Source organism: Podarcis tiliguerta (assembly GCF_965153285.1).
Source record: "Podarcis tiliguerta genome assembly, chromosome: 17".
Lineage (NCBI taxonomy): Eukaryota > Metazoa > Chordata > Lepidosauria > Squamata > Lacertidae > Podarcis > Podarcis tiliguerta.
The window spans coordinates 39,057,448-39,081,148 of record NC_139550.1 but is presented as its reverse complement, the minus strand read 5'-3'; the positions used below and the strand labels follow the sequence as shown (position 1 = coordinate 39,081,148).

The 23,701-nt window shown below is 44.5% G+C and overlaps 2 protein-coding genes across 2 annotated transcripts in view; one reads left to right on the top strand and one right to left on the bottom strand.

Moving 5' to 3' along the window:
• SHFL (shiftless antiviral inhibitor of ribosomal frameshifting) overlaps nucleotides 1–23,701 on the bottom strand; it is a 320,289-nt gene that overhangs the window by 84,204 nt on the left and 212,384 nt on the right. The gene's annotated exons all lie outside the window — the stretch shown is intronic.
• LOC310668114 (intercellular adhesion molecule 1-like) lies at nucleotides 1,183–17,505 on the top strand. The gene is made up of 7 exons (XM_083421075.1): nucleotides 1,183–1,506; nucleotides 7,554–7,817; nucleotides 9,647–9,967; nucleotides 10,592–10,870; nucleotides 11,632–11,907; nucleotides 13,465–13,707; nucleotides 14,718–17,505. Exons 1-7 carry the CDS (start codon nucleotides 1,446–1,448, stop codon nucleotides 14,900–14,902), a joined length of 1,629 nt encoding a protein of 542 aa, XP_083277201.1. The 5' UTR covers nucleotides 1,183–1,445; the 3' UTR covers nucleotides 14,903–17,505.

The window sequence follows — 23,701 nt, the reverse complement described above, 5'->3', positions numbered from 1 at the left end:
CTGAGTGCCAATGCGGGGAGGACGCTGCAAGAAGAGGGCTCCAGCACTGTCACCGCCCAGGTGGAAAGTTCCCCACTGCATCAGGCCAGCGGGGAACTGCCTAAAATCAACCAGCCTCTGGCAGGCAAAGGGACATACGGATCTGCAGATCTATCCAGGGGACTGATGCCCCCCCATGCAAACTTTGCATTTCCCCCACGCTGCCTTTGGGAAAAAAGCCCCACTTGCTCCCCTGAGAAAAATGCACCTTTACTCTGCTGCCTTGCAAGGAAAGTGGCCACTGGTAGACAATGAGTAAAACCTCTTCCCGTGCCAATATATTCTGCTGTTTTGTGGGTGGGCGGAAGCAGCGCATTCCCCAAGCTCTCTTCCTTGGAAAGTAATTTGTTAGCAACAGTCAAAAATCAAAACAAGAAAGGCAGCCTATTCCTCCCTCCTGCCACCTCAGGCTCTCAAAGGGGGGGGGGGGTTGCATTCAGCGTTAGTCATACTCAGCATAAACCTATTGACATTAATGGACATGGCTAAATTAGGTCCCTTTATTTCTGTGAGTTTCCTTTTGAGTAGAGGTCAGTTGGCTCCACAGACCCTCTGGGGGCAGATGGGGGCAAGTGACTCCCCTTCAGGGCTCCCCCTCCCCACAAGTTAACAAAAACTCCACCACCGCCACTGAATGAGGGGCGTGCGATCCATATGTGGTCGATCCCTCAACCTGGGCCACATGGGGGGGGGCAGTGTTGCGTGACATCATATACACGTCATGCACACCGGGGGGGGGACCAGGCGCCCCTGGCAGAGCTGCCCAGGCTGCCGCCCGCGGGACGGGGGCGCAGAGGGCGCGCTTGCGGGCGGGAGGCCGGGCTGCTCGGGGCGCCCTCGGCGCTGGACGGGGTCGGCTCCTCGCCCACAACTATGGAGGGGGCCGGAAGGCTGTTTCACTCATGTTTAGAGTTGTCCAGGATAGTCTGACTTTGTGAGGCTTTTGGACAGAATTCTTCGCCCCAGGCCCCCTGGAGAGCAGGCAGCCGAGGGATCGGCTTCGCCTTCTCCCGACTGAGACGGGGCTTCCCCGAGGATCCGCTTTCCTGAGCGCTGAGGGGGCGCCTGGTGCCCCCCGGGGGGGCAGAAGGAAAAACCCGACCCGGAAAGCCTCTCCGAAGGCGGCGAAGGGGCGCTCAGGCGGCGCCGGACCCGGCTCCGTGACGAGCGCAGCCCCTCGCCGCCCCCAGGAGGCCGGCCTGGAAAGGGGGCCGGGCGGCGGCGGCGGCGGGAGTTTCCCCGACCCTCGTGAGCGGAGCCTTTCCCGGAACCGCCTCGGGGCGTATAAAGTCGGGCGAGAGGCTGCGGGCGCCACCAGCGGATGCTCCGGCGGCAGCCTGGCGGGAGGGATTCGGCGTCGCCTGCGCACCTGAAGGGCTCTCCGGCCGCCGCGCCCGCTCCGCGCCATGCCGCGCCTGCCCGCCGCCCTCCTCCTGCTCGCCGCGGCCGCTTGCTCTGCCGCGCAAGGTAAGGGGCGAAGGGAGTCGGCCTTTCCGGGCGCCCCTGTCCGCCGGTCCCGGGGCGGGCGAGGGCGAGGCTCAGTGGTTTCAGCCTCTGTTTTAGAAGAAGGGGCGAAGGGTCAGAAATGCACTCTCCGTATGCTCAGAGGCACTTTCTCTGAGCCGGACTTCACGGGGTTGAGCCACGGCATTGAAAAGAGGTTGGAGAGGGCTTTTATTTCGCTTCAATCTGTGACCGGGCTCTCCGCTTCTCCCTGCTTGCTGGCCCCTCCAGGTGTGAGGAGGGAAGGGGGTGCCGTGAACCCCCCAGCCTCCCCTTCTCTTGGGCGGAGGGGCAGGGTTGCACCTTTCTTAGCTGGGGAAACCCTGAGCTTTGCTTGACCTTGGTGTTGTGCTTCCTGGAATGAGAAAAGCAGCAGCAATTCATTTCTGGCTACTTTCACACAAACAGCTGAGTGTACTTTTTCCTCCCTGAACATATTTTTTTTACTCATAAAGAAGGTACCTTCTGCCTGATTCTGTGAGTGAACTGATTAGTATATCTATGGAACGACTTGAGTGTGAGAAGTGAATGAAAATGAATTCATTCTATGGTTCATAAACTCTAGTAGTGCAAAATTACAAGAAGGAAACAAGAAAGATGTAAATGCAGCTGGCTTCAATTAAAATTTCAGTTAGAGCAGATGAAACAGACACAGTTGTGAAACTTTTTTAAAAAAATGCCATGGTGCCAAAGTATGAGTTCACATTCACTAAGAGCAAATCACAACAACAACATGCACACCATTCCAATCTCTGGTGGAAACATTCTCTGGTTCTGTGATTGTTTGGGTCCTGTTGGGCAGCCACCTCAAGCTCAGCTCAATGTAGGTAAAATGTCCAGGAGGGCAAAAGCCCAGGGTTCAAACACATGCTTTGGATGCAGAACAACCCAGGTCCAATTCATGGTAGTATCACTAGCTAGAAGGATCCCAAGGCTGGAGAGTCACTGTTGAGACCTTGGAGAGAGCTGCTAGGTAGAGGGCAGGTCTTCTGACTGGTCTCTGGGTTTGCAGCTTTCTGACTCCCAGCTGTTTTTAAAGCAACATTTCTTTTTCTATATAAAATTAGAATGGTGAGATGAAGAAAGCTAAACAAGAGGTAGACCTTTTTGTGTGTGTGTAAAAGGACGTGATCAGAGCTCAGTTCAGTTCTGGTACTAAAAAGAAATCCCTAGAAGGAGAACATGCTCAGATCTTTAATTCTAGCTGTATGTCTTTTGCACCTGCCTCGGGTTTGTAGATCTTGGGGTTCTTATTAAAAACAAGCTTGAAGTTTGCCTACTCTTGGCCACTCTCTAGATGGACCAGCTGTCTGGCAGCTTCATATGTTCATGTCCCCGGGCCCAGAGAGAATTCTCTCCCAGCATTGTGTTTGCATTCTTGTTGCCTTGTAGATATCCACTGCATTTGTCTTAAGAGTGGAGACACAGTTTTGCTTCACTGGTTCAGAGAACACAGCCTTTGGAAGCGGGTGCATCTCTGGAGTTACATAGAACAGAGAATGGGGGGGGGGAAATAGCTAACAAACCAACCCACAAATTTATATAATGAAAATACTCAGCACTAAAGCCATTTTATAGTTTAGTCTTCCTTGTGGAATTCCAAATGCCTGTTTTCCCTCAATTCAAATGACCCCTCTCCCCCATATGTATTGATGTATGGGAGTTGAGAGGAGCTAGATTGAGACATAATATGCTCATCAGAAAGGCAAGAATAGTTTTGCATTGGGGTGGGGAGCCTTTTTCAGCCTGAGGGGGCTGCGTTGCAAGGCCAAAAGGTGAGCAGAGCAATGGGTGTGACTCTAATCTTTGCACAGAACGCGTTCCAGCCGCACAAGAATCGGGGGTTTCCACACGCACGTCCTCCCCAGCCAGGCGCATGGGAGGCATCGTCACAGTTTAAGGCAGGGAAATGCACTGGGGGCTGGTGCAGAACAGGGCCAGTTAGAGGGTGTGGCCTGGGGAAACTCCCCAGAGACGAAGTCTGGAATGCCCAGCCCTGAGCTGCACTCAGTGGCAAATACAAGTTGCTGCCATGTGGCTTCCAAAAACTTTTTCACTCTGATACAGACATGATGCAGACCATATCAGTCTTGCCATCTGGCCAGCCCAGGACCTCCGTACAAATGCCCCAGGGAGGTCATTTTGGTGCTGCTAACACATTTTTAAAATGCAGGAAGCAGTAGTTACAAGTTACCAGTTTCTGCAGCCACAGCAGACACTATGATTCTCCAGCAGTTTGACTTCACCCCTGGTGATGCCTTGTCCCTCGAGACAAATGGATGCCAACAACAACTCCTAGTTGTGTGTGCAGAGGATTGCAACCCTAATCATGAATGTTCTGCATCACGTGTAGGTGCATCCCTTTGCCAGACAAAACAGGCAGTATTTGATGACAGGCTTCCAAAAACTGGTGCCCTCCAGATATTAGACCAAAAGAATCATAGGGTTTTAGAATTGGAAGGGACCCTGAGGGTCATCTAGTCCAACCCTCTGCAATGCAGGAATCTCAGCTAAAGCAGCCATGACAGATGACCATACAATCTCTGCTTAAAAGCCTTCAACGAAGGAGCATTCACCACCTCCTGAGGTTCACCACCAACTCCCATTGGTGAATACAGTGGTACCTCGGGTTATAAACACCTCGGGTTACAGACTCTGCTAACCCAGAAGTAGTACCTCTGGCTAAGAACTTTGCTTCAGGATGAGAACAGAAATCACACAGCGGCAGCAGTAGGAGGCCCCATTAGCTAAAGTGGTACCTCAGGTTAAGAACAGTTTCAGGTTAAGAACGGACCTCCGGAACGAATTAAGTTTGTAACCCGAGGTACCATTGTAGTTAGGAATGATGGGAGTTGTAGTAGCTTGGGCTACACTGTTGAGTTTGCATGTGGAAAGTCCAGATTCAGCTCTGCCTCCCCACCTTCGCCATGAAGGCTGCTCGTGTTTGTCACCTCTCCACTGCGCCAAAATGCTTTTCTGAGTGGCATTGTTATATAGCCAACACAAACTTTTATATCCCTTTTGCCACACTCAGGGGTTTTTTTGGGGGGGGGGTATATTTTAGTGTCTGTGAATTGTTGAGCACTTAACTTTCTCAATGTGACTTAACTTATTGAGTAGACGTTATGATAGACGTATAGGGTTGCACTCTTAACAAGTTGCTTTAAGCACCCTGCCATGTTCACAGTTCATAACTAAAAGGGGATTTCTGCTTATCATTCTCCACTCCCAATCACAGCAAATGTGATTATAGGGTCCATGCTGAATACTCCCTTGAGTCACGAGGAATCCTAGGTGTTCAGAGCAAGGTGGGCAAGGGTTGAATTACGATATTACCCCTTTTGTGGGGGTGAATAAGCTGCACTGTTACTGGGGTTTTTAAAGCAGTTATCTTCCTATTCTAAATTAAGCTGTCAGCCTTTAAGTGGAACCCACCACCTCACAAAATAAAAATCCCAATTCATTTTTTACTTCACTCCTGCGATGCACTCTTCCATTGTCTCCTGAGACAGACAGATGCCAACCATACGATACTTGTTTTCCCTTATGGGACAAATACTACTTTGGGAGGGAGGCAGTCTAAAGCTCTTCTTCAGCGCCCCCCCCCCCAGCTGCTAATTTTTTCTTTTAAAGAGACATCTAATCACAGACCCCCCACAGTCCTTCAAAGTGTTTCGCCAAAGCAAACATCTGCTTAAGTGAGGTCCTGAGAAATTAGCATTTCACTCTGAGTTATGTGAATGGAGGTTTCCAGATTGAAGGTCCCAGTACTATTACCGGTATTTCAGTTTATTTGCAAAGTGAGATTATTGGGATGGAAGGGTTAGATGTAGATAAGGAATATTTCTTCTGGGGAGATAGCAACCACGACTGGACCTAACGATCAGGGGTCCCTTTACCTTTATACGCATGTTGGCAGAGTTAGGTTCCTCTGTGTTTTCTGGGGTTTGCGCTCCCTAGTCAGTGTGTTTGTGTGGCCTTGCATTCCAAGGGTTTGATGTTTCCCTCCTTCCCGCCCCAGTATTTCTTTTTGCAATTCACTTGGTGAGTTGAGCCATTCCTGGAAAGGGTCTGATTTTCTGTCAGCACTAATCAGAATAAGGAGTGGCAGGGAATTCCTCTTCTTGATCTACTGGCAGCAGTCTAAAGAGCAAGTCAAAAAGTGAGTCATTAAACAAAGGAAAAAGGAAGCCCTAAAGTCTCCTCAAAGGAGATTTAAAGTCACACCTAAAGCATGTCTATCACAGTGCCTCTGTTCTTAATTCTCAAGAATCATGGGGGGGGAGGGAGGAGAAGGCATTGGTTCCACCAACAGAAGCCTCTGTTTAAAAATAGAAGCAAAAGGACTCCAGTATTTCAATGGCTAATCAGTACCATTAATGGATTTAAATCAGGCATAGGAAAACTCTGACTCTCCAGATGTTTGGGACTACAATTCCCATCATCCCTGACCACTGGTCCTGATAGCTAGGGGTGATGGGAGTTGTAGTCCCAAACATCTGGAGGGCCGGAGTTTGCCTATGCCTGATTTAAAATATCATTTGTTGTTGTTGGCATCCGTCTGTCTCAATGGACACAATGGAGTGCGCCTCTCGGGGGGGAGTCAAACCGCTGGAGAATCATAGCGCCTGCTGTGGCTGCAGAGACTGGTAACTGCTGACTCCTGCGTTGTATTTGCTGTGTTTGCAGCCCTGAAGTGACCTCATGTGGTTAAGCTGGCCAGTCAAAGCCATTTCTGGGGTGTGGCCGCTGTCATGCCAACAGCTTCAAGGAGCCACAGGAGAGAGCTGGGTGGGGATCAAAGGTGGACAAACTACCCCAGAAGGAGCACAGAATTGTAGAGTTAGATTATGAGGATAATCTAGTCCAACCCCCTGCAGTGTAGGAATATTTTGCCCAACGTGGGGCTCAAACCCACAACCCTGAGTCTCATGCTTTATCAGCTGAGTTATCTTTCCTGCTGAGGGAAATGGCTGTTTCCCATGAGGTTGGACCCCCAGTCGTGCCAGAAATTCAGAGCTAATATGAGGGTAATTAGTCCTGCCAACCTCTCCTGGGTAGGAGAGGGCTGTCTCACCCGCGGAGTCCGTTATCTGGCCGCTGCAACAACAACAACAATTTATTATTTGTACCCTGCCCATCTGGCTGGGTTTCCCCAGCCACACTGGGCGGCTTCCACAAAGACCAAAAATACACTAATATGTCATACATTAAAACAAGATGTGGGGGCAGAGGACTTTGGGTGCCAAGCCTGGCACAGAAACTGGGCACTCTCTGGAGTCATTCTCTAGAGCAGGGACACCTGTTTCTTAAAAATGAATAAGATTTGGCTAAAAACAGGCGTATTCTGGACTGAAGGAGATAAGGGAAACAATCTGTGGAGCTGCAGAGTTCACCTTATTGAGTTTCACCTTATTTGGCATTACTACTTTCTTTCTTTTGCCTTTTCCTTGCTTCTTTTCCCCACTGTAGTCTCACCATTTTATTGCTTCTTATTGGGGTTTTTTAATTAAGAACTATTTAGTATTGCACTTTTGTACATGTTGTATCTATTGTGTTTTCTTTTTCTTTTTTTGTACATTTTAATTGATTTTTTAACATATCATTTCCAACAATCATTTAACATAAATTCTTATCTTATACAATATTTTAGACTTCCATCAAAAGCCTCTGAAGATTTTCCATACTTTATCACTTATTCTGCATTTCTTAATTTCACTATTACTTTTAATTATCATTAACTATTAATTCTCTTCATAATCTTCATTGCAGTATTTTACACATTCCTCCTTACAGAACTTCTTGCAGTCCTACTAGCGTAATCTGTTGATTACAATTGCTTTTTAAATAGTTCAAATATTTACTCCAGTCTTCTAAGAATCTCTGATCCCGCAGGTTTTGAATCCTTTCTGTTAATTTATCTAATTTTGCATAGTCCATTAACTTCATTTGCCACTCTTCTTTCGTCGGTAATTCTTCTTGTTTCCATTTCGTATCTATTGTGTTTTCAGAGGCTCAACAAGAGGACTACTACTTGAGGATTTGGCCAGAAAAGCCTGCAGTGAAGTTTGGAGATTCCATGGTATTAAACTGCAGTTCCAATTGTGTGAACATTGGCTTGGAGACCAGCTTACAGACCGTTGCTGCAGGGACTGGGCCTACTTGGAAAGCCTTCAATCTCACCAGTGTTACTGAGTGGGAACCAAAGCCGTTGTGCTTTGCTACCTGTGGGGGGACAGAGCCGAAATATCAGAGGATAACCACCACAGTTTACCGTAAGTCATATACTGGGCAGTCCTGGAATAATCATTCACTAAGGGCAGAGGATTTGGAGTGCTGCTTGGCTTGAAGGTTATTCAATGGAAAATAGGAGGGACATGGATTCAAATTCAGCAAGAGGCCAGGAAAGAAAGTGGCTGGCTACTACCCTGAGCATGCAAAGCTGCTTTCTGAATCCACATAACCCGGTAATCTACCTTGGAGTGGCTGTCCAGGGGACCAGGTAGGGATCTCCTGGACAGTCATTTGTGATTCTGGAATGGGAGCCCTGTCTCCAGGACTCTCTCCCCAGAGTAGTTCACTGTGCTGCTGACGCTTTTGCATTTTCAGCACCAGCAGGATACTTCTGTATTTGCCCAGGCCTTTGGTTTCTCTTTTATTTCCTCATTTAAATCTGCTTTGAATGCTGTTGATGTTTACTTCTATGTTGCTGCACTGCAATTCCTCCCGTTATTATTATTTGTTCGATTCTATTTATGAATTACTTCCTATAAAGCACCTCAAAGCAGTTTAACAGCAGAAAGAAAGAAAGAACAATTTGAAATTCAGTGCAGCTATAGAGTGTTTTTATTAAAAGAGCTTTGTTTTTATGTTTTTGTTTTTTAAGCTGCCCTGGAAGTTTCCTTGTAAAGTGAAAGGCAGGTGCCAACCTCAAAAGCCCCGAGCAGCTTAGAGCCACTTGCCCAGAGGTTGAGGTTCCCTTCCAAGGCCCAGCTGCTTGCCCCACCTCAGAGGTGGGGGGACTTTTTCCAGCCCAAGGGCTGCATTCTTTTCTGGACAGCCCAGGGGCACCACCAGTGGTGGACAGGGCCAGATGCAAAAGTGGGTGGAGAAATTAATGTCCAGTTTACACTCATGCATCTTCTCTATCCTCCATCCAGACAAGGAAGAGACATCCAAGTTCAAGGACATATTCCAAACAGGCTAAATCATTCAGCGAGGCTGCAGAGCTGGGCTGGTGAGGGGCATGGTCTGGGGAAAGGGGCTGCAGCTTGAGGAGAGTTCTGAGAACCAGATAGAGAAGCCTGGAGGGTTTACCCGACATCGAAAGAGGTTCACTTGCTGAGAACAAAGGGCAGGGCCTTGTTGCAGTAGCCCCCAAGTTATAGAATTCCCTTCATTGCCCCATCCTTGATGATGTCTTAGTCGACAGTGGAAATGTCTGTGCCTTGAAGAGGTACATTCTGCAACCTGTAAATATTATGTAAATTAATCAAATGGGCATGCTTCCTGCCACTTTTAATATTTTGCATAATTCAGCCTGCTGTGGCATGCCCGGAAGTTTTGTCCTTTCTTAGCTCTTAATGGCTTTGCCCAAGTCAGCCCTCTCTGTCAGCCCCACTTGGTTCCCAAGCAAAATTATCTTTGCAGAGGCAGGAGGGAAGACGGCAGTGGGGTGAGAGGGGCTGCCTAGTTGAAGCAGAGACCTCATGGGTCTCATCCTTAAGGTCTGGACACGCTGCCCCCTGGTCCTGAGATGCCCAGGAGGGATCGGTCCCAAGACTGGCGTAGAAAGAAACACAGAACGTGTATCCTTTCTTTTTCCATTACTTCTGAATTTTATTAACCAATGAAGATTGGGTGGTATTTGATACACAATTGTTTATTCATTTTTTTATTGTTAAATTGCTTGGACATGTTTCATAGGAAGTGATCTGTAAATGAAATAAGTTACTATCATTACTCATTTCATTTCTATACTGCATTATTTTTATGGAAAAAAATCTCAAACTGGTTTACAACATTTAAAAAACAACAATCCAGAATAAAACATTATTGAAGAAAGTCAAATCAATAGGATTTATCACTTTTTATTCTGTTCCAGGAGCTCCGGAGCGCGTAGTGTTGGATCCGCTGCCCGAGGTGGAGGTGGGTAAGGAGTATAATGTGACTTGTCGAGTTTTCAATGTTGCCCCCATCCGGAACCTCACCGTGACCTTGTATCAAGGGAAGCAGAGGCTGTATGTGGAGACCTTTGAGGACCACAGGAATCCTGAAGCCGGCAATGTTGTGGTGACAAGCAACAGCATCACCGCTCAGCAGAATGACCATGGAAAGGAAGTCACCTGCCGCGCAGTTCTGGACCTGAGGCCGGAAGGGCCCTACTTGGAAATGTATTCCCTCAGCAAATCGCTGGAGACTGTTGGTGAGTTCACATCAGAGGCCCCACATCCTCTAAAAGAAGTGGGCACAATGGCAAAAGAAGCAGATTCATTGACTGCTAATGGGCATAAATCCAAGCAGAAACTCTGGAGGTAATGGAGCCTCCCCCCCTGCATTGTCACTCCCCCATACAGATCCCCTTGGATGTCAGAAAGGACACTCTTTCTTGCTTCTGTTTTGCATCCATGATGGATCTATTTCATTTTTATTTATGCAATGGCATTGTGGTGCAGACAGGGCTACTGTATCTGCAAGGCTGGGGGTACTGAATGAAACTGCAACTGGTTGTAATCTTTTTGGTATAGGTGGCTACCTGTAATTTTGCTTATGATTTATTTCCATATGCCGCAAACCAGAGAGGGCAGTAAGTCCATGGAAGCCAACTAACACCGAAGCCAACAGGCTTGATGTTCATTGGGCTGGCTGGATATCTTTACTGCCTTCCTTTGTTTTTTGGGAAAGCTCACTTGTTTTAACTTCTGCAAACCTCTAGTTTATTTCTTCAGTAGCTTTGTTTTCATTTCTGTTGGCATCAGTGGTCACTGCCTGTTTATGGGAGTGATATCTCTTTTCATAACTGATACGATTTCTTTCATGGTTTTCACAGTTTTCCCCATGGACCCATATCTTCAAACTTTGGGCTCTGTAGAGATCAATACTAGCATGCCTGTGGAATGTGAGGTGTCTGGACTTTTTCCGGTTCAAAAGGCAGCATTTCAGCTGTTCTTTGCAGGGGAGAGATTGAACTCCAGCAACCACATATCAGGGCACAAAGTGAGTGCCCAGGCTCAGGTGACCTCAATATCAGCAGGAGAACATCAGTTGATCTGCATAGTCTCTCTGGGGCCAGTGACCAAAACTGCAGAGAGTACTGTGAATGTTTACAGTGAGTATCATATCTGGATTTCATAGAATCAAAATTGTAGAGTTGGAAATGACCTGAGGATCATCTAGTCCAACCACCTGCAATGCAGGAATCTCAGCTCAAGCATCCATGACAGGTGGCCACCCAACCTCTGCTTAAAAACCTCAAATGAAGGAGAGTCCACCACCTCTCATGTTTCGCTGTCAAACAGCTCCTACTATCAGAAACTTATTCCTGATGTTTAGTTGGAATCTCCTTTCTTGTAACTAGAAACCATTGGTTCAGGTCCTAGCCTTGGGAGCAGGAGAAAACAAGCTTGCTCCATCTTCCATGTGACAGCCCTTTAGATATTTCAAGCTGGCTATCATATTTCTTCTTAGTCTCCTCTTCAGCAGGCTAAGCCTGAGCTCATTCCACCAGCATTTGTTGGCCCAACACCTATAAAGCACAGTCCTTTGCAGTGGGGCTGCCAGGCATAGGTCTTCCCTGCATGCCTGTCAAAATGACAGACATTTGGCTCCCATTAGTTAACAGCCTTTCAACATGCAATTCTAGGGAGCAGAGTCTTTATCTATTACCTGTTACCTTTTGTACACTGCCTCTAAGCATGGAGAGCTCTAAGCTATTTCACCATCATGGCTAAAACCTGCCAATTTACCTCAAGCCTATTTTAAAAATTCACCAAAATTTTTAACTTGATAGGGTTTAGCTCATGGTGTAATAATTATAGTCAGTCAAGCAATCTAGATATGTGATGGCTGTTCTGCTACATTCTCTTGCAGGTTTGCCCAAACCCACCCTGCACATTGACCACCCCCAAATCCCTGTCAACACAAATGTGACAGTTATGTGCAGGTCTGATGGCTCCAAGTCCCCTGGTGCCGTCATGCACATCAGTGACACCCAGGAGATCTTGCTATCCGGAGATGGTCCTTCTCTGCACTATTCACTGACGGCCCAGAAAGAGGATAATGGGAGGCAATTCATGTGCAAAGTGGAGCTGAAAGTTGATGGGCGCTCGGTTGTGAAAGAGACAGCTGCAAATCTCACTGTCTTCTGTGAGTAGGAAATGCTCTTCTGAACAATATTTCATCTCTAGAGATTCAGAACTCTTCGCATTATGCAACAAAGAATAAATAAATTATGCAGTGGGAATGAATGATCCAACCTGTGCAGCTTGTTGTCCATATATATAGGCCTAGTTCTGCACGAGGCAGGCTGTGCTTGGACTGTACCACTTCAGACTGTAGACAGGGGCTCACATGACTGAGAGCTGTTTTATACATGGTGGTTGTTGATTTATTTATATTCCCATTTTTCTCCTGACGGAACTCAAGGCAGCTAACAGATAAAAATAAGAACCGCTAAAAACATAGGAAAAAACAGGGTTTTTTCCCCGTCATTAAAAAAACAATTAAACATTGGTAGAATTAAAACCGCACACACACAATTAAAGCATACAAATAATTACAACAAAAACAGCACAACAATCAATCCCTGCACTTCAAAAAGAGGCCTGGCCTTCTCCCTTATATGCTAGTTTTTAATCTTTTGTTTGCATCAAGTAGCACTGAGTCATGTCAGCCCCCACTATCGCCTGCCTTCTAAAGTGGTGCAGACCAAATATAGATTTAGCTTTTCATTGGGATCAATGTGATATATGCACAATTTGTGGGGTTAATTATTGTGCAAGATTAATTCATTAATTTCCATGAATGAGAAAATAAGGGTTAGGGAAATTGCTTGAGAAGCTGGCCTATAAAACGGGAGGTTATTCTTGGAAGCCATCAGGTCTTTCCTGCCCAAGCACAGGTCCTATAGCCGTAATTTTTTCCAGTGTAAGTTCCCAATGCAGTTTCTCAAATCTTGGAGCCACTTACACAACCTGATCAACTCCTGATTATTCACATCTGATGTGATGTTCGATGCTGGGAGGATTGTGTTTGGATGTCCGGTTCTTTTTAAACAGTGAAACCAGGGGCAGGGAGGGGCTGATTCAGACCCGTGCCATTTAGCTGGGAGTGTGTTAACCTCCCTCCCTCAACCATTTCATTGGTCCAAATTGTCCCAGTGAGAGATACTAAATGGTGCCTGCAAGGGATATACTAGTACCTATGTGTGTGTGTGTGTGTGTGTGTGTACCCCCTCCAGTGCTGTGGTTCAATCCCACCCCTCCCCCTCCTGTGGTTTCTTTTAGCATGTTTTCTTTAAGAAGAAATAATAATTGTAGGACCGGATTATGGATGTTAACTCCTGGCATCACATCTGTTTTGACCCTGAATGTATGAACTGAGCTCAGCTGAAATGCATTCTGTGATCTGAAGCGATACGACATTTCCGTCTATGGTGCTTGGCCTCTGGTGGTTTATTCACACATGCGTCATGCAGTGAATACAGATGCATGGACTAGCTTTGGGATTCTCAAGTTTCTGTGCAAGCTGCTAGACTGGAGCACCCAGCTGGCTTCTAGGATCCATGAGCATCCTGTGCACGCTGCCTAAAGGGCACAAGATTACCACCAAATCTTACGCGGTTTTGCAATGATGAAATAAGATGCTGCAATTCATCCCTTTATGGCCAAGGCAAAACAACCACCTTTGTCTTCTCCATTCCAGATGCGCCCCAAATGAGTGATTCTAGCTGCCCTGATAAGTTGACCTGGAAGGACGGCAGTGAAGAGACCTTTATCTGCTCAGCCTCAGGAAACCCACCACCAACTGTTGAATGCAGGAAAGATGAGGTGTCGTACAACATTGGGATACAGCAGCAAGTCACGAAAGAGCATGGTGGCATCTATCATTGCAATGCCACCAACGCCTACGGATTTGATGTAAGAGATGTGATCATACACGTTGAATGTAAGTTAACCTCCTTGTCCAAATCGTCTTCCAATGAAACACACAGACACACAAACACACACACACACACACACACGAGAAGTAGAGAGATAGAGAGAGACTCACATGGTTTGGATTTGTAGCAGACTGCCAAGAATGTGGAATTATTTAAAATTACTCTGCTAAAAAGCAGGACCAAAGTGTAGGTTATAAATTGATCCCAAGGAGGCCAACAGAGAGAATCTTCCTCAATTTTTCTGGATTGGAGATAGTACACAGCTGGATATGGGATGCCAAGCCGAGCCAGGCCACTGGCCAGGTTTTCTAAACAACCCGCAGGCATTAATTGCACAGGTCCAATGGAAAGACTCTTTTTGGGTTTTGATGTGAGTGCTGTTGAAATCTTGCACATGCTTGTTGGCTCGCTGAACAGCTTTTGTCAGGTGCCAGCCTCTGGAAGTCGCATATTCTCAGCCTCAAAAATCAGAGACGACAGTGGACCAACATAAAAGTGTGCACTTACCACAGGTAATAGTGATGCCTTCAGGTTCCCAAATCAGTGCACTTGACTCTTCTGACACTTGCTCCTGTGTTCCCTTTGATAGGCCTTAGTGCTTCATAACCTCCAATTTGTGTGTAGCCTACACAAAATTCCACTTTCGGAAATGTGCAGATTAGCTCAATTGTCTTAGCATTTCAATTTGCAACCAGACTTCCAACCCTTAAAATACCAGGAACGTCCAGAAAGCAGCTAGTTTTGGAGGAATAGTCACACCTAGCATTCAGCAGCAACACAAGTGTAGGAATCGCCAGAGGTCTTAAAGCTAGCGAAAGAGGCAAGAATCTCTGTGGTCCACTGGTCCAGGCTCATTTACTTGAGCTTTTGGTGTTTAGCAACCTACATGTCCTTTCAATCATGAGGGCTTGAATTTTGCCCTTTAAAAAGCAAAGCTGTGTGTGTTCTGCAGATTTGCAGCCCTGCAGAATTCTTAGGCCCATAACCTTAACCCGCTTGTCTTTGCCTTTCACAGCTTACCAGCCTGACATCCTTGGAATCATAATTGGGATTCTCTGTGTAGTGGTTATTTCTTCTGCAGTAGGGGTGGCTTATTACATGCACTACAGAAGTAAGATCAAGAAGTACCACCTAAGACGGCGGCAGCAGCAAGTAACGGAAAGCCCCATGGAGCAAAAGTGCCTGAATGGCAACGTATAGTCTGTGAATGTTTAAGTGGACAGGTGGCTGCTATAAACCGAAGAGGAACTTGAGCCCATGCCAGCAAGTTGCAGTTGTTATTCAGGTTCATCCTCCCCACTTAGCCAGTGATCAGGGGGAGAAAATGGGAAAGCATTCTTGAGATGCTGAACAACTGATGGGCAGTGCCCCAACTGGACTTTGTCTTAAGGAGTTTGGATGGTTTCTGCACTTTCAGACACTGACTGGTGGAATTTATTACAAAAGACTTGTGATCAGAAACTTGTCCCTTTTATGTTTTCTTAAAACCTTCTCTTCCACCCAAGCCTTGGAATCTTGAAGTTTTGAGAACCGGAATGTTGGACTCTCATGCTTACAGGTCAGGAGGGGGTAAGCTTTGAGAGATAGCTGACAACATTCAGTTACTCAGTAAGAAGCAACACAAAGTTCAGGCAGGCGTGTTGAAGGCGGAAAGATGGAAGAGCCTCATTAAGGATGGACTATTTCCCCAGCAGTGGATGCTTTCAGAACTTAGATTTTCATTCCTGCAGTGTGAAATGAAGCGTCTGCCTGGATCCTTCACCTCGCCCCATTGGGACTATAAGCCGGCAAGATCATGATTGCATTTTGCATTGTGAAAACAATTGTCTCCTTCTTGGACCATCCAAGCTCTTCCAGGGTGCAATCTGGCACCAGTTGGGTCTTAAAGGAAAGCCAAGATTCTTATGTGGTGGCATAGTCAACATAAAATGTTTTTTTATCATGATCCATGAACTCAGGATTCTCTTCTTTAAAGATACTACATGTCATAACTCTAAGACAACTTGTCTTTTTCAGTGTCAGGCCAGGCTGAAGTCTTTAATGTGAAGGATATGAGAATGGTTTAAAAATAATGTATGTTTTTAAATGACTGCTGAAAAATGTTGGGTCATGTGTTTTCACATGCTCAGTTTTTCCACACTTCCACGAGTTTAAAGTGTCATTTTTGCACATGTGGCTCAAAGCCACATTTATATGTAGAAACACCAACAAAATCTGCTTTGTGAATTATGCTTTATGGGTGTATGCCTAAAATGTATGAAATGGTCTACATACATTAGAATAGGAGGAAAGCGCTCTTGCAGAACCTTGAACTTGTCATCTAGATTTTTTAAAATGACTCCTTGTTTTAAATCTAACCTTGTATAGGATAATTACCCCACTGTTTCAAAAATCTTTGAGCTTCTATTCTGGAGGCTGAGCACCCAAACAGCAACTGAATTGAAGGGACTGCAAGTTAATTTTCTTGCATCAAAACCTAGCAAGTAATTCTCAATGAATTTATTTTTATGTTCTTGTCTTATTGCCTGGAGAATAAAATTGTTTGCTAAATTCTGTTCATGCCATCTCCTGAATGAATGAAACTTTCACTGCAGCATGGTGTGTCTCTGTTACCAGGAAGAACTGCAGACTGCTAACAGTATGTGGGACACGGTGTCTTCTGAGAGGCAGACGGCATATGCTGTGATTATGCTTCCTTAGCTGCTCTGTCAGTTATCATGCAACCATATATAAAAATGGGAATGCTCTGAATTTAAAATTCAAGGAGATTTCACTAATATATTCTGTAGACTTTCCATAGCTTAGACATTAGAGATTTTTAATAATAGTAATAATTAATAACAATAATAATTTATTATTTATACCCCATCCATCTGGCTGGGTTGCCCCAGCTACTCTGGGCGGCTCCCAACAATTAAAAGCACAATAAAATTTTAAAGAGGTTTAACCCTGCAATTAAATCATAGAATTGTATAGAGTTGGAAGGAACCCTGAGTGTCATCTAGTCCAACCACCTGTCAGTAAAAGAACACCTGGGAGGCACTGACACACCAACTTTCTAAAGTGGCTTCATGTGTATTTCAAGGCTGGATTGCTGCAATGCTGTATGTGGGGCTTCGCTGGCACTTGGTCTGGAAGCTGCAAGACAGTGCAGGATGCTGCAGCACAAGTGCTGGCAGAAGAGACGCCTCGTCAGCATAGAGCACCTCTGCTCAGAGATCTGCGCTGGTTGCCTGCTCACTCCCAGGCCAAATTCAAGGTGTTCCTATTAGCATATAAAGTCCTTAACAACTAGGGATCAGTTTACATCTGAGATCATCTTGCCCCACATATGACCACTTGACCACTTCTGTTGGCAGAACTGGCACCTTCACAGAGGCTGCACGTGACCCACATCTGTCAGCACTTGATTTTTTAGTGTGGCAGCATCAACACTGGAATGCCCCTTGCTCTCAGGCACCTTCACTGTAGTCCTTTCAGCACCTGCAGAAGATGTTCTTATTTAGACAAGCCTACTCAGATATTCTGAAAGTTTGTAGGAGTTTAAATTTGTTTTAGTCTATTTTACTGTGGTTTTAATCTGTATATTTTAAATTATGGTTGTAAATTTTTTAAAAGAGATAATTTTATTGTTCTATCTTTTTTTGTAAACCACTTTCAGGTTTCCTACAGTCAAGCAGTATATACATTTTATGAAATAAGTAAATAAAATTAATAAATGGGGAGGCTTGGAGAGGGAGGTGGAAGCCCTGTTGTTATTTTAAAAATTGCTTTATTAAAAATTTTCTTGGGTTACATAAGTACATACAGTGTTTCTGTTTCCAGTTTTCTGTTTTCTTTTCTAGAGATCGTTTATATTTGATGTGAGACAATAACGTTTTAGAAAAGATAAGGTTGGGAGAAGCTCTGTTATGCTGTTATGGGAAATAAACAAGATGAGCTTGAGCTCTTGGTACAGCAAACTAAATATGACATAATAGGCATCACTGAAACCTGGTGGGATAAGTCCCACGATTGGAATGTAAAAATGGAGGGATACAATCTATTTCAGAGAAACAGACCAGACAAGAAAGGAGGAGGAGTGGCGTTATATGTCAGGGATGTGTATACCTGTGAAGAGATCCAAGATTTAGAACCTCAAAGCCAAAGTGAGAGCATTTGGGTCAAAATTAAGGGAGAGAAGAATAATAGTGACCTCATTGTGGGAGTTTACTATAGATCCCCAAGCCAAACGGAGGACATAGATGATGCCTTCCTGGAACAGATGGCCAAGCAAGCAAAAGGAAGGGAGATAGTAGTAATGGGGGACTTCAATTACCCAGATATTTGTTGGATGTCAAACTCAGCCAAGAGCATAAGGTCAAACAGATTCCTCACTGGCCTTGCAGACAACTTCATTGTCCAGAAAGTGGGAGAAGCAACAAGAGGAACAGCCATTTTAGATCTGGTCCTAACCAATGTCGATGACCTGGTTAATGGGGTAGAAGTGGAAGGATCATTAGGCGCAAGTGATCATGCTCTTCTGAAGTTTACTATACAACGGAAAGGAGCAGCCAAGCATACTAGGACTCAATTTCTTGACTTTAAGAAAGCCGACTTCATAAAACTTAGGGAAGTGCTGAGTGAGATCCCATGGACAGTAATACTAAAAGGAAAGGGAGTTCATGATGGCTGGGAGTTTGTTAAGAGGGAGATAGTAAAAGCACAACTTCAGGCAATACCAATGAGACGGAAGCATGGAAGGTGCCTAAAGAAGCCAGGGTGGCTATCTAAAGTGTTGAACTGTCTCTTTAAATCTAAAGGTTCATCATTGTTTCACCCAATGTGTATACCTTTAAGGGGCCGGAGCAAGGGCCAGAGTGAACTAACGAGATCCAGCTTTACAGCTGTGAAGCATAGCAGGTGCTGCTGAGTTGCATTGATTAAGCTGTGTTGGGAATTGGCCACAATATATAAGGAGCAGCACCTAGCTCTGCCATTTTACCCTGGGGGATGGGTTGGTGGTTGGGTCGTGTTTGTTTGTAGATGTATTTAGTGTTTAAGGAGTTTTTGTTTTTCTTATTAAACCTTGTTTAAGTTATTTTTGAGTCTTTTCTTTTTAATGCAAGCTCTCCCCAGCAAGCTCTCTGCGCTACTATACTGCGAAAAAGCCAACATCTTTGGTTATGGGCCCAGCTGCTGAGTGGATGACTGCATATTTATGGACTCTGAGAAAGGTTTGAAAACTCCTTCTCCTGTTAGCGTAGTTTTTGTGGGTCTGGAAGAGTTCCAGAATGGTTGACCGGGTTCCTGAAGCGGAGAAGGCTCTAGTCTTCCCACAGCTAACAGATGAGAACTATAGTTTATGGTCTTTTCGGGTGGAGGCGCTTTTGACCTCTAGAGATGTATGGACCTATGTAACTAAAGACCCTCCTGACCCTGTAACTGATGCTTGGTCGAAAGGAGATGCGAAAGCCAGGGCGATAATTAATTTGGCAGTCAGCGACCAGCAAGTAGTCTATATAAGGAATAAGAAAACTGCCAAAGAAATGTGGGACAGTCTTGCAGCAGTGCATGTTAGAAAAGAGTCAGCGTCTGCATTGACGTATTTCAAGCAGTTGTACCAGACGAAGTTGCAGCCTGGTGGTGATTTGGCAGCACACTTGAGACGTCTGGAGGCAATACGCTGCGAATTAATTCGAAGGGACATGGAGATACCTGATATTCAGTATGTTTTTATCATCCTTTGTTCCCTTAATGAGGACTTTGATGGTATAGCTAGCCAGATATCTGCCGTTCCACCAGCACAATTAACTGTGGAAGGGGTAACGGCAAGATTAATGGGCGAGCTGGACAGAAGGGAGGCTTGTGCCATAAGCACTCCTGTTTCCAGAAGTAATGAGGGACGCCACATGCAAGCTGGTGGTGATACGACTGCATTTAAAGCTGCCAAGCGTTGTTGGTTCTGCAATAAGCAAGGACATTTTGCAAAGGACTGCAGATCCAAAAGAAAGCAAGGTACTCCCAAGTCTGTTTCTGTTCGTCAGTCAAGGTCGTCAGCACAGCAGCCGACATCGTTCCGTAAAGACAGAAACGAGCCGCAAGCCTTTCATGCTCGGACAACAGATCGTAAAGGACTTAAAGGTGCCAAGTGGAAGTCTTTTGTTGTGGACTCAGGTGCATCTCAGCACGTCTGCAATGATCGAAGCTTGTTTATTTCTTTCGAAGAGGAAATTGGTAATGTACATTTAGCCAATTCACAAGTCCTGCAGTCGCTTGGCAGAGGTACTGTTAAACTTGACTCTTTAAACATTACGATAGCAAACTGCATTTACTGCCCATCAGTGGACAATTTATTATCAGTAAGGTGTTTTGCTCGTCAAGGCATAACTGTGCGTTTCTTAAATTCAATGTGTGAGTTTTTGGAGGGGAACAAACGTCTATTGTATGCCCGGGAATCTGATGGTTTATATAGACTGTATTTTCGCATCTACTCCCAATCACCTATAAATTGCAGAGCAGCACAGTCAAGCCAGGGGTTGAGGAATGTAAGGCCACATTCTGGGTGTGTCCATGAGGTGCACAGACTTCTGGGACACCTGAATTTTGCTGATGTAATTAAGACAAAGAATATTGTTAATGGCCTCAACTTAAAACCATGTAAATTCTTTATGCAATGTCTATCCTGTTGCAAAAATAAGATCAAGGTTGCACGTAAGGGTAGGTGCTCAGAAAGGAAAGTAACTGAGCCATTTGAGCGTGTACATTGTGATTTAGTTGGGCCACTCCCACCATCATTAGGAGGTTCTAAGTACTGGCTTACCCTCATAGACCAGTATAGTAGATATTGTTGGACTTATGCAATAGCTGAAAAGTCCCAAGCATTTGAGAAGTACAAAGTTTTTTGCAACTGGGTAAAAACACACTTTAACAAACCAATTAAGAACCTGTTTTCTGACCGGGGCGGGGAATTTGTTTCTGAGGATTTTGAGAAATTCCTGGAAGCGCAGGGGACTACTCATGAGTTATCTTGCCCCCGAAGTCCCTGGCAAAATGGGCTTGTTGAAGTTGTGCAGCGTGACTTGCAGGCAGGGGTTAAAACTTATCTGCATGATGCTAATCTGCCCAAAGACTTTTGGGCTGAAGCGCTTAATGCGTTTTGTTATGTTAGGAATCGAAGTTATCATTCTGGTTTAGATGTCACCCCCTATGAGAAGCTGTTTAAAAAACGCCCTAATCTGAAATACCTACGAATTTGGGGTTCAGATGTAATTATGCATTATCCTGCTAAGCAGAAATTGGGTGAGCGTAGTGTTCAGGGAAAATTAATGGGCTACCAGCAGGGGGCATACAGAATTTATGTACCAGCAACTGGCAAATTTCATATTACCAGAAGCATGATACAAACTGTAAATTGGAATGGAGTTGCTGTTTTCCAAGATACTGATGGTATAAATGAAACTGAGGAAGAAGAGGAAGCAGGAGGAGCAGCAGCAGGAAATGGTGCTTCTGAATTAATGGGAGAAGACAAAAAGCCTGTTGAATCTGATAATTTGTTTGATGATTTAAGGTTACAGGCACCCAAGGGGAGGTTAGATTCTCTTGAGTTTTCTGACCGTGAGCTTAGCCTACAGGCATCTCTTCAGTCTGACAGTGATGGTTTACAACCTAAAACTAGTAGTTCACTTAGTCCTGTTAAGTCTGAGGAGTCTGACTCTCCTTCCGGACTAAGACGTTCAGATAGAAAGAGGCAGAAGCCACAACGATTTGCAGATGAACATTTTAATACTGTGTATGCCAATAAGGCGGTTTTTGAGCCAAAAAGCTACAATGATGTTCAAAATTTACCTAAGCACCAAGCTGTAAATTGGTATAAAGCTATGAACTCTGAGATAGCTTCTTTAAAAGAGCATAACACTTGGTCTTTTGTACCTCAAACCCCAGATATGAGACTTATAGATTCAAAATGGGTGTATAGAGCTAAAATGAATGACAAAAATGAAGTTGTAAGGTACAAGGCAAGATTAGTTGCTAGAGGTTTTCAACAAATTCCAGGTGAAGATTATGATTTGTGTTATTCACCAAGTGTAAAATATGAAACAGTTAAGCTCTTGTTAAAAGATGCATCACAACGTGGACATTCTGTTTACCACCTAGATATAAAAACTGCATATCTGTTTGCAGATTTAAAAGAACAAATTTTTATGCGAGTTCCTGAAGGCATAGATGCCGCTGAGGGTTTGGTATGCAAATTAAATAAATCCCTTTATGGTCTGCACCAAAGTGGGAGAAATTGGCACCAAACTTTAGCAAAAGAATTGCTGGATATTGGTTTTTCACAAGGAAAGGCAGACAATTGTGTGTTCATAAAGGAAAGGGCAAACTCTGTAACAAAAATTTGTGTGTATGTAGATGACGTGTTAATTTCTACAAAAACTAAACAGGAATATGAGGAGGTAGTATCACAGTTACAGAAGAAATTTGATGTGGTGGAATTAGGCATAGCTAAAAATTACTTATCCATGCAAATTGAGAAAGGCAAAAATGGATCTTTTCTGGTTCATCAAACTGCAAAAATTGATGATCTTGTTGAAATGCTATGTTTAGAAAATGCAAATGGGAAGGAAACGCCTATGGTGTGTGGTTTCACCTTTACAGGTGAAGATAAGCCATTTCCTAACAAAACTTTGTATCGTTCTGCTATAGGCAAGCTAAATTTCATTCAAAGAATCTCAAGACCAGATATAACTTATGCTTTTCACTTTCTGGCAAAATTTGTGGAAAAGCCCACTACACAATGTTTCTCTGCTCTTAAGAGAGTGGTAATGTACCTTAAACATACCAAACATTATAGGTTGCAGTTTACATCAAGTATTGACAAAGGTTTTGAAATTTTCTGTGATGCATCTCATGCGGTGGAACAAAATAATTGCAGGGGTGTGTCTGGTATGGTGTTTTGTTATAACGGTTGTCTTTTTGAATGGAAGTCCCAGACACAAACCATTATTTGTCTCTCCACAACAGAGAGTGAATTATGTGCATGCGTTCAGGCCACTCGTGATGTAGAATGGTATCTGCAAGTATTTGCAGACCTACAGATGCAAGTAACACTACCAGTGAAAGTTTACCTTGATTCCCAGAGTGGACTCGCTATTCTATGTTCAGAAACCAATACGCAGCGCACTAGAGTCTTAAGATTACGTTTGCAGTTTGTAAAGGAACTAATTGCTGATGAAATGGTTGTATTTAAATATGTTCCAGGTGACAATCAAATTGCAGACATTTTTACTAAAGCACTGCCAAAGGTTACACATGAAAAACATGTACAAAGTATGCTTTATGTTTTTGTTCCACAATGATGAACCGCAGGGGAAATGTTGAACTGTCTCTTTAAATCTAAAGGTTCATCATTGTTTCACCCAATGTGTATACCTTTAAGGGGCCGGAGCAAGGGCCAGAGTGAACTAACGAGATCCAGCTTTACAGCTGTGAAGCATAGCAGGTGCTGCTGAGTTGCATTGATTAAGCTGTGTTGGGAATTGGCCACAATATATAAGGAGCAGCACCTAGCTCTGCCATTTTACCCTGGGGGATGGGTTGGTGGTTGGGTCGTGTTTGTTTGTAGATGTATTTAGTGTTTAAGGAGTTTTTGTTTTTCTTATTAAACCTTGTTTAAGTTATTTTTGAGTCTTTTCTTTTTAATGCAAGCTCTCCCCAGCAAGCTCTCTGCGCTACTATACTGCGAAAAAGCCAACATAAAGAACTTCTAACTGAGTTAAGATTAAAAAAGGATGTGTACAAAAAATGGAAAAGGGGGGAAACCACCAAAGAGGAATTCAAACAAATAGCCAGCACGTGTAGACACAAAGTCAGAAAAGCTAAAGCACAGAATGAACTCAGGCTTGCTAGAGAGGTTAAAAGCAACAAAAAAGGCTTCTATGGATATGTTCGTAGCAAAAGGAAGAACAAAGAAACAGTGGGGTCACTCAGAGGAGAAGATGGTGAAATGCAAACAGGGGA

Bases quoted from the DNA above. Each gene is read 5' to 3' on its own strand.
- LOC310668114 (XM_083421075.1), top strand. From the start codon at position 1,446: ATGCCGCGCCTGCCCGCCGCCCTCCTCCTGCTCGCCGCGGCCGCTTGC. The intron at 7,818-9,646 runs GTAAGTCATATA...ATTCTGTTCCAG, and splicing joins GATAACCACCACAGTTTACC to GAGCTCCGGAGCGCGTAGTG. The intron at 11,908-13,464 runs GTGAGTAGGAAA...TCTCCATTCCAG, and splicing joins TGCAAATCTCACTGTCTTCT to ATGCGCCCCAAATGAGTGAT.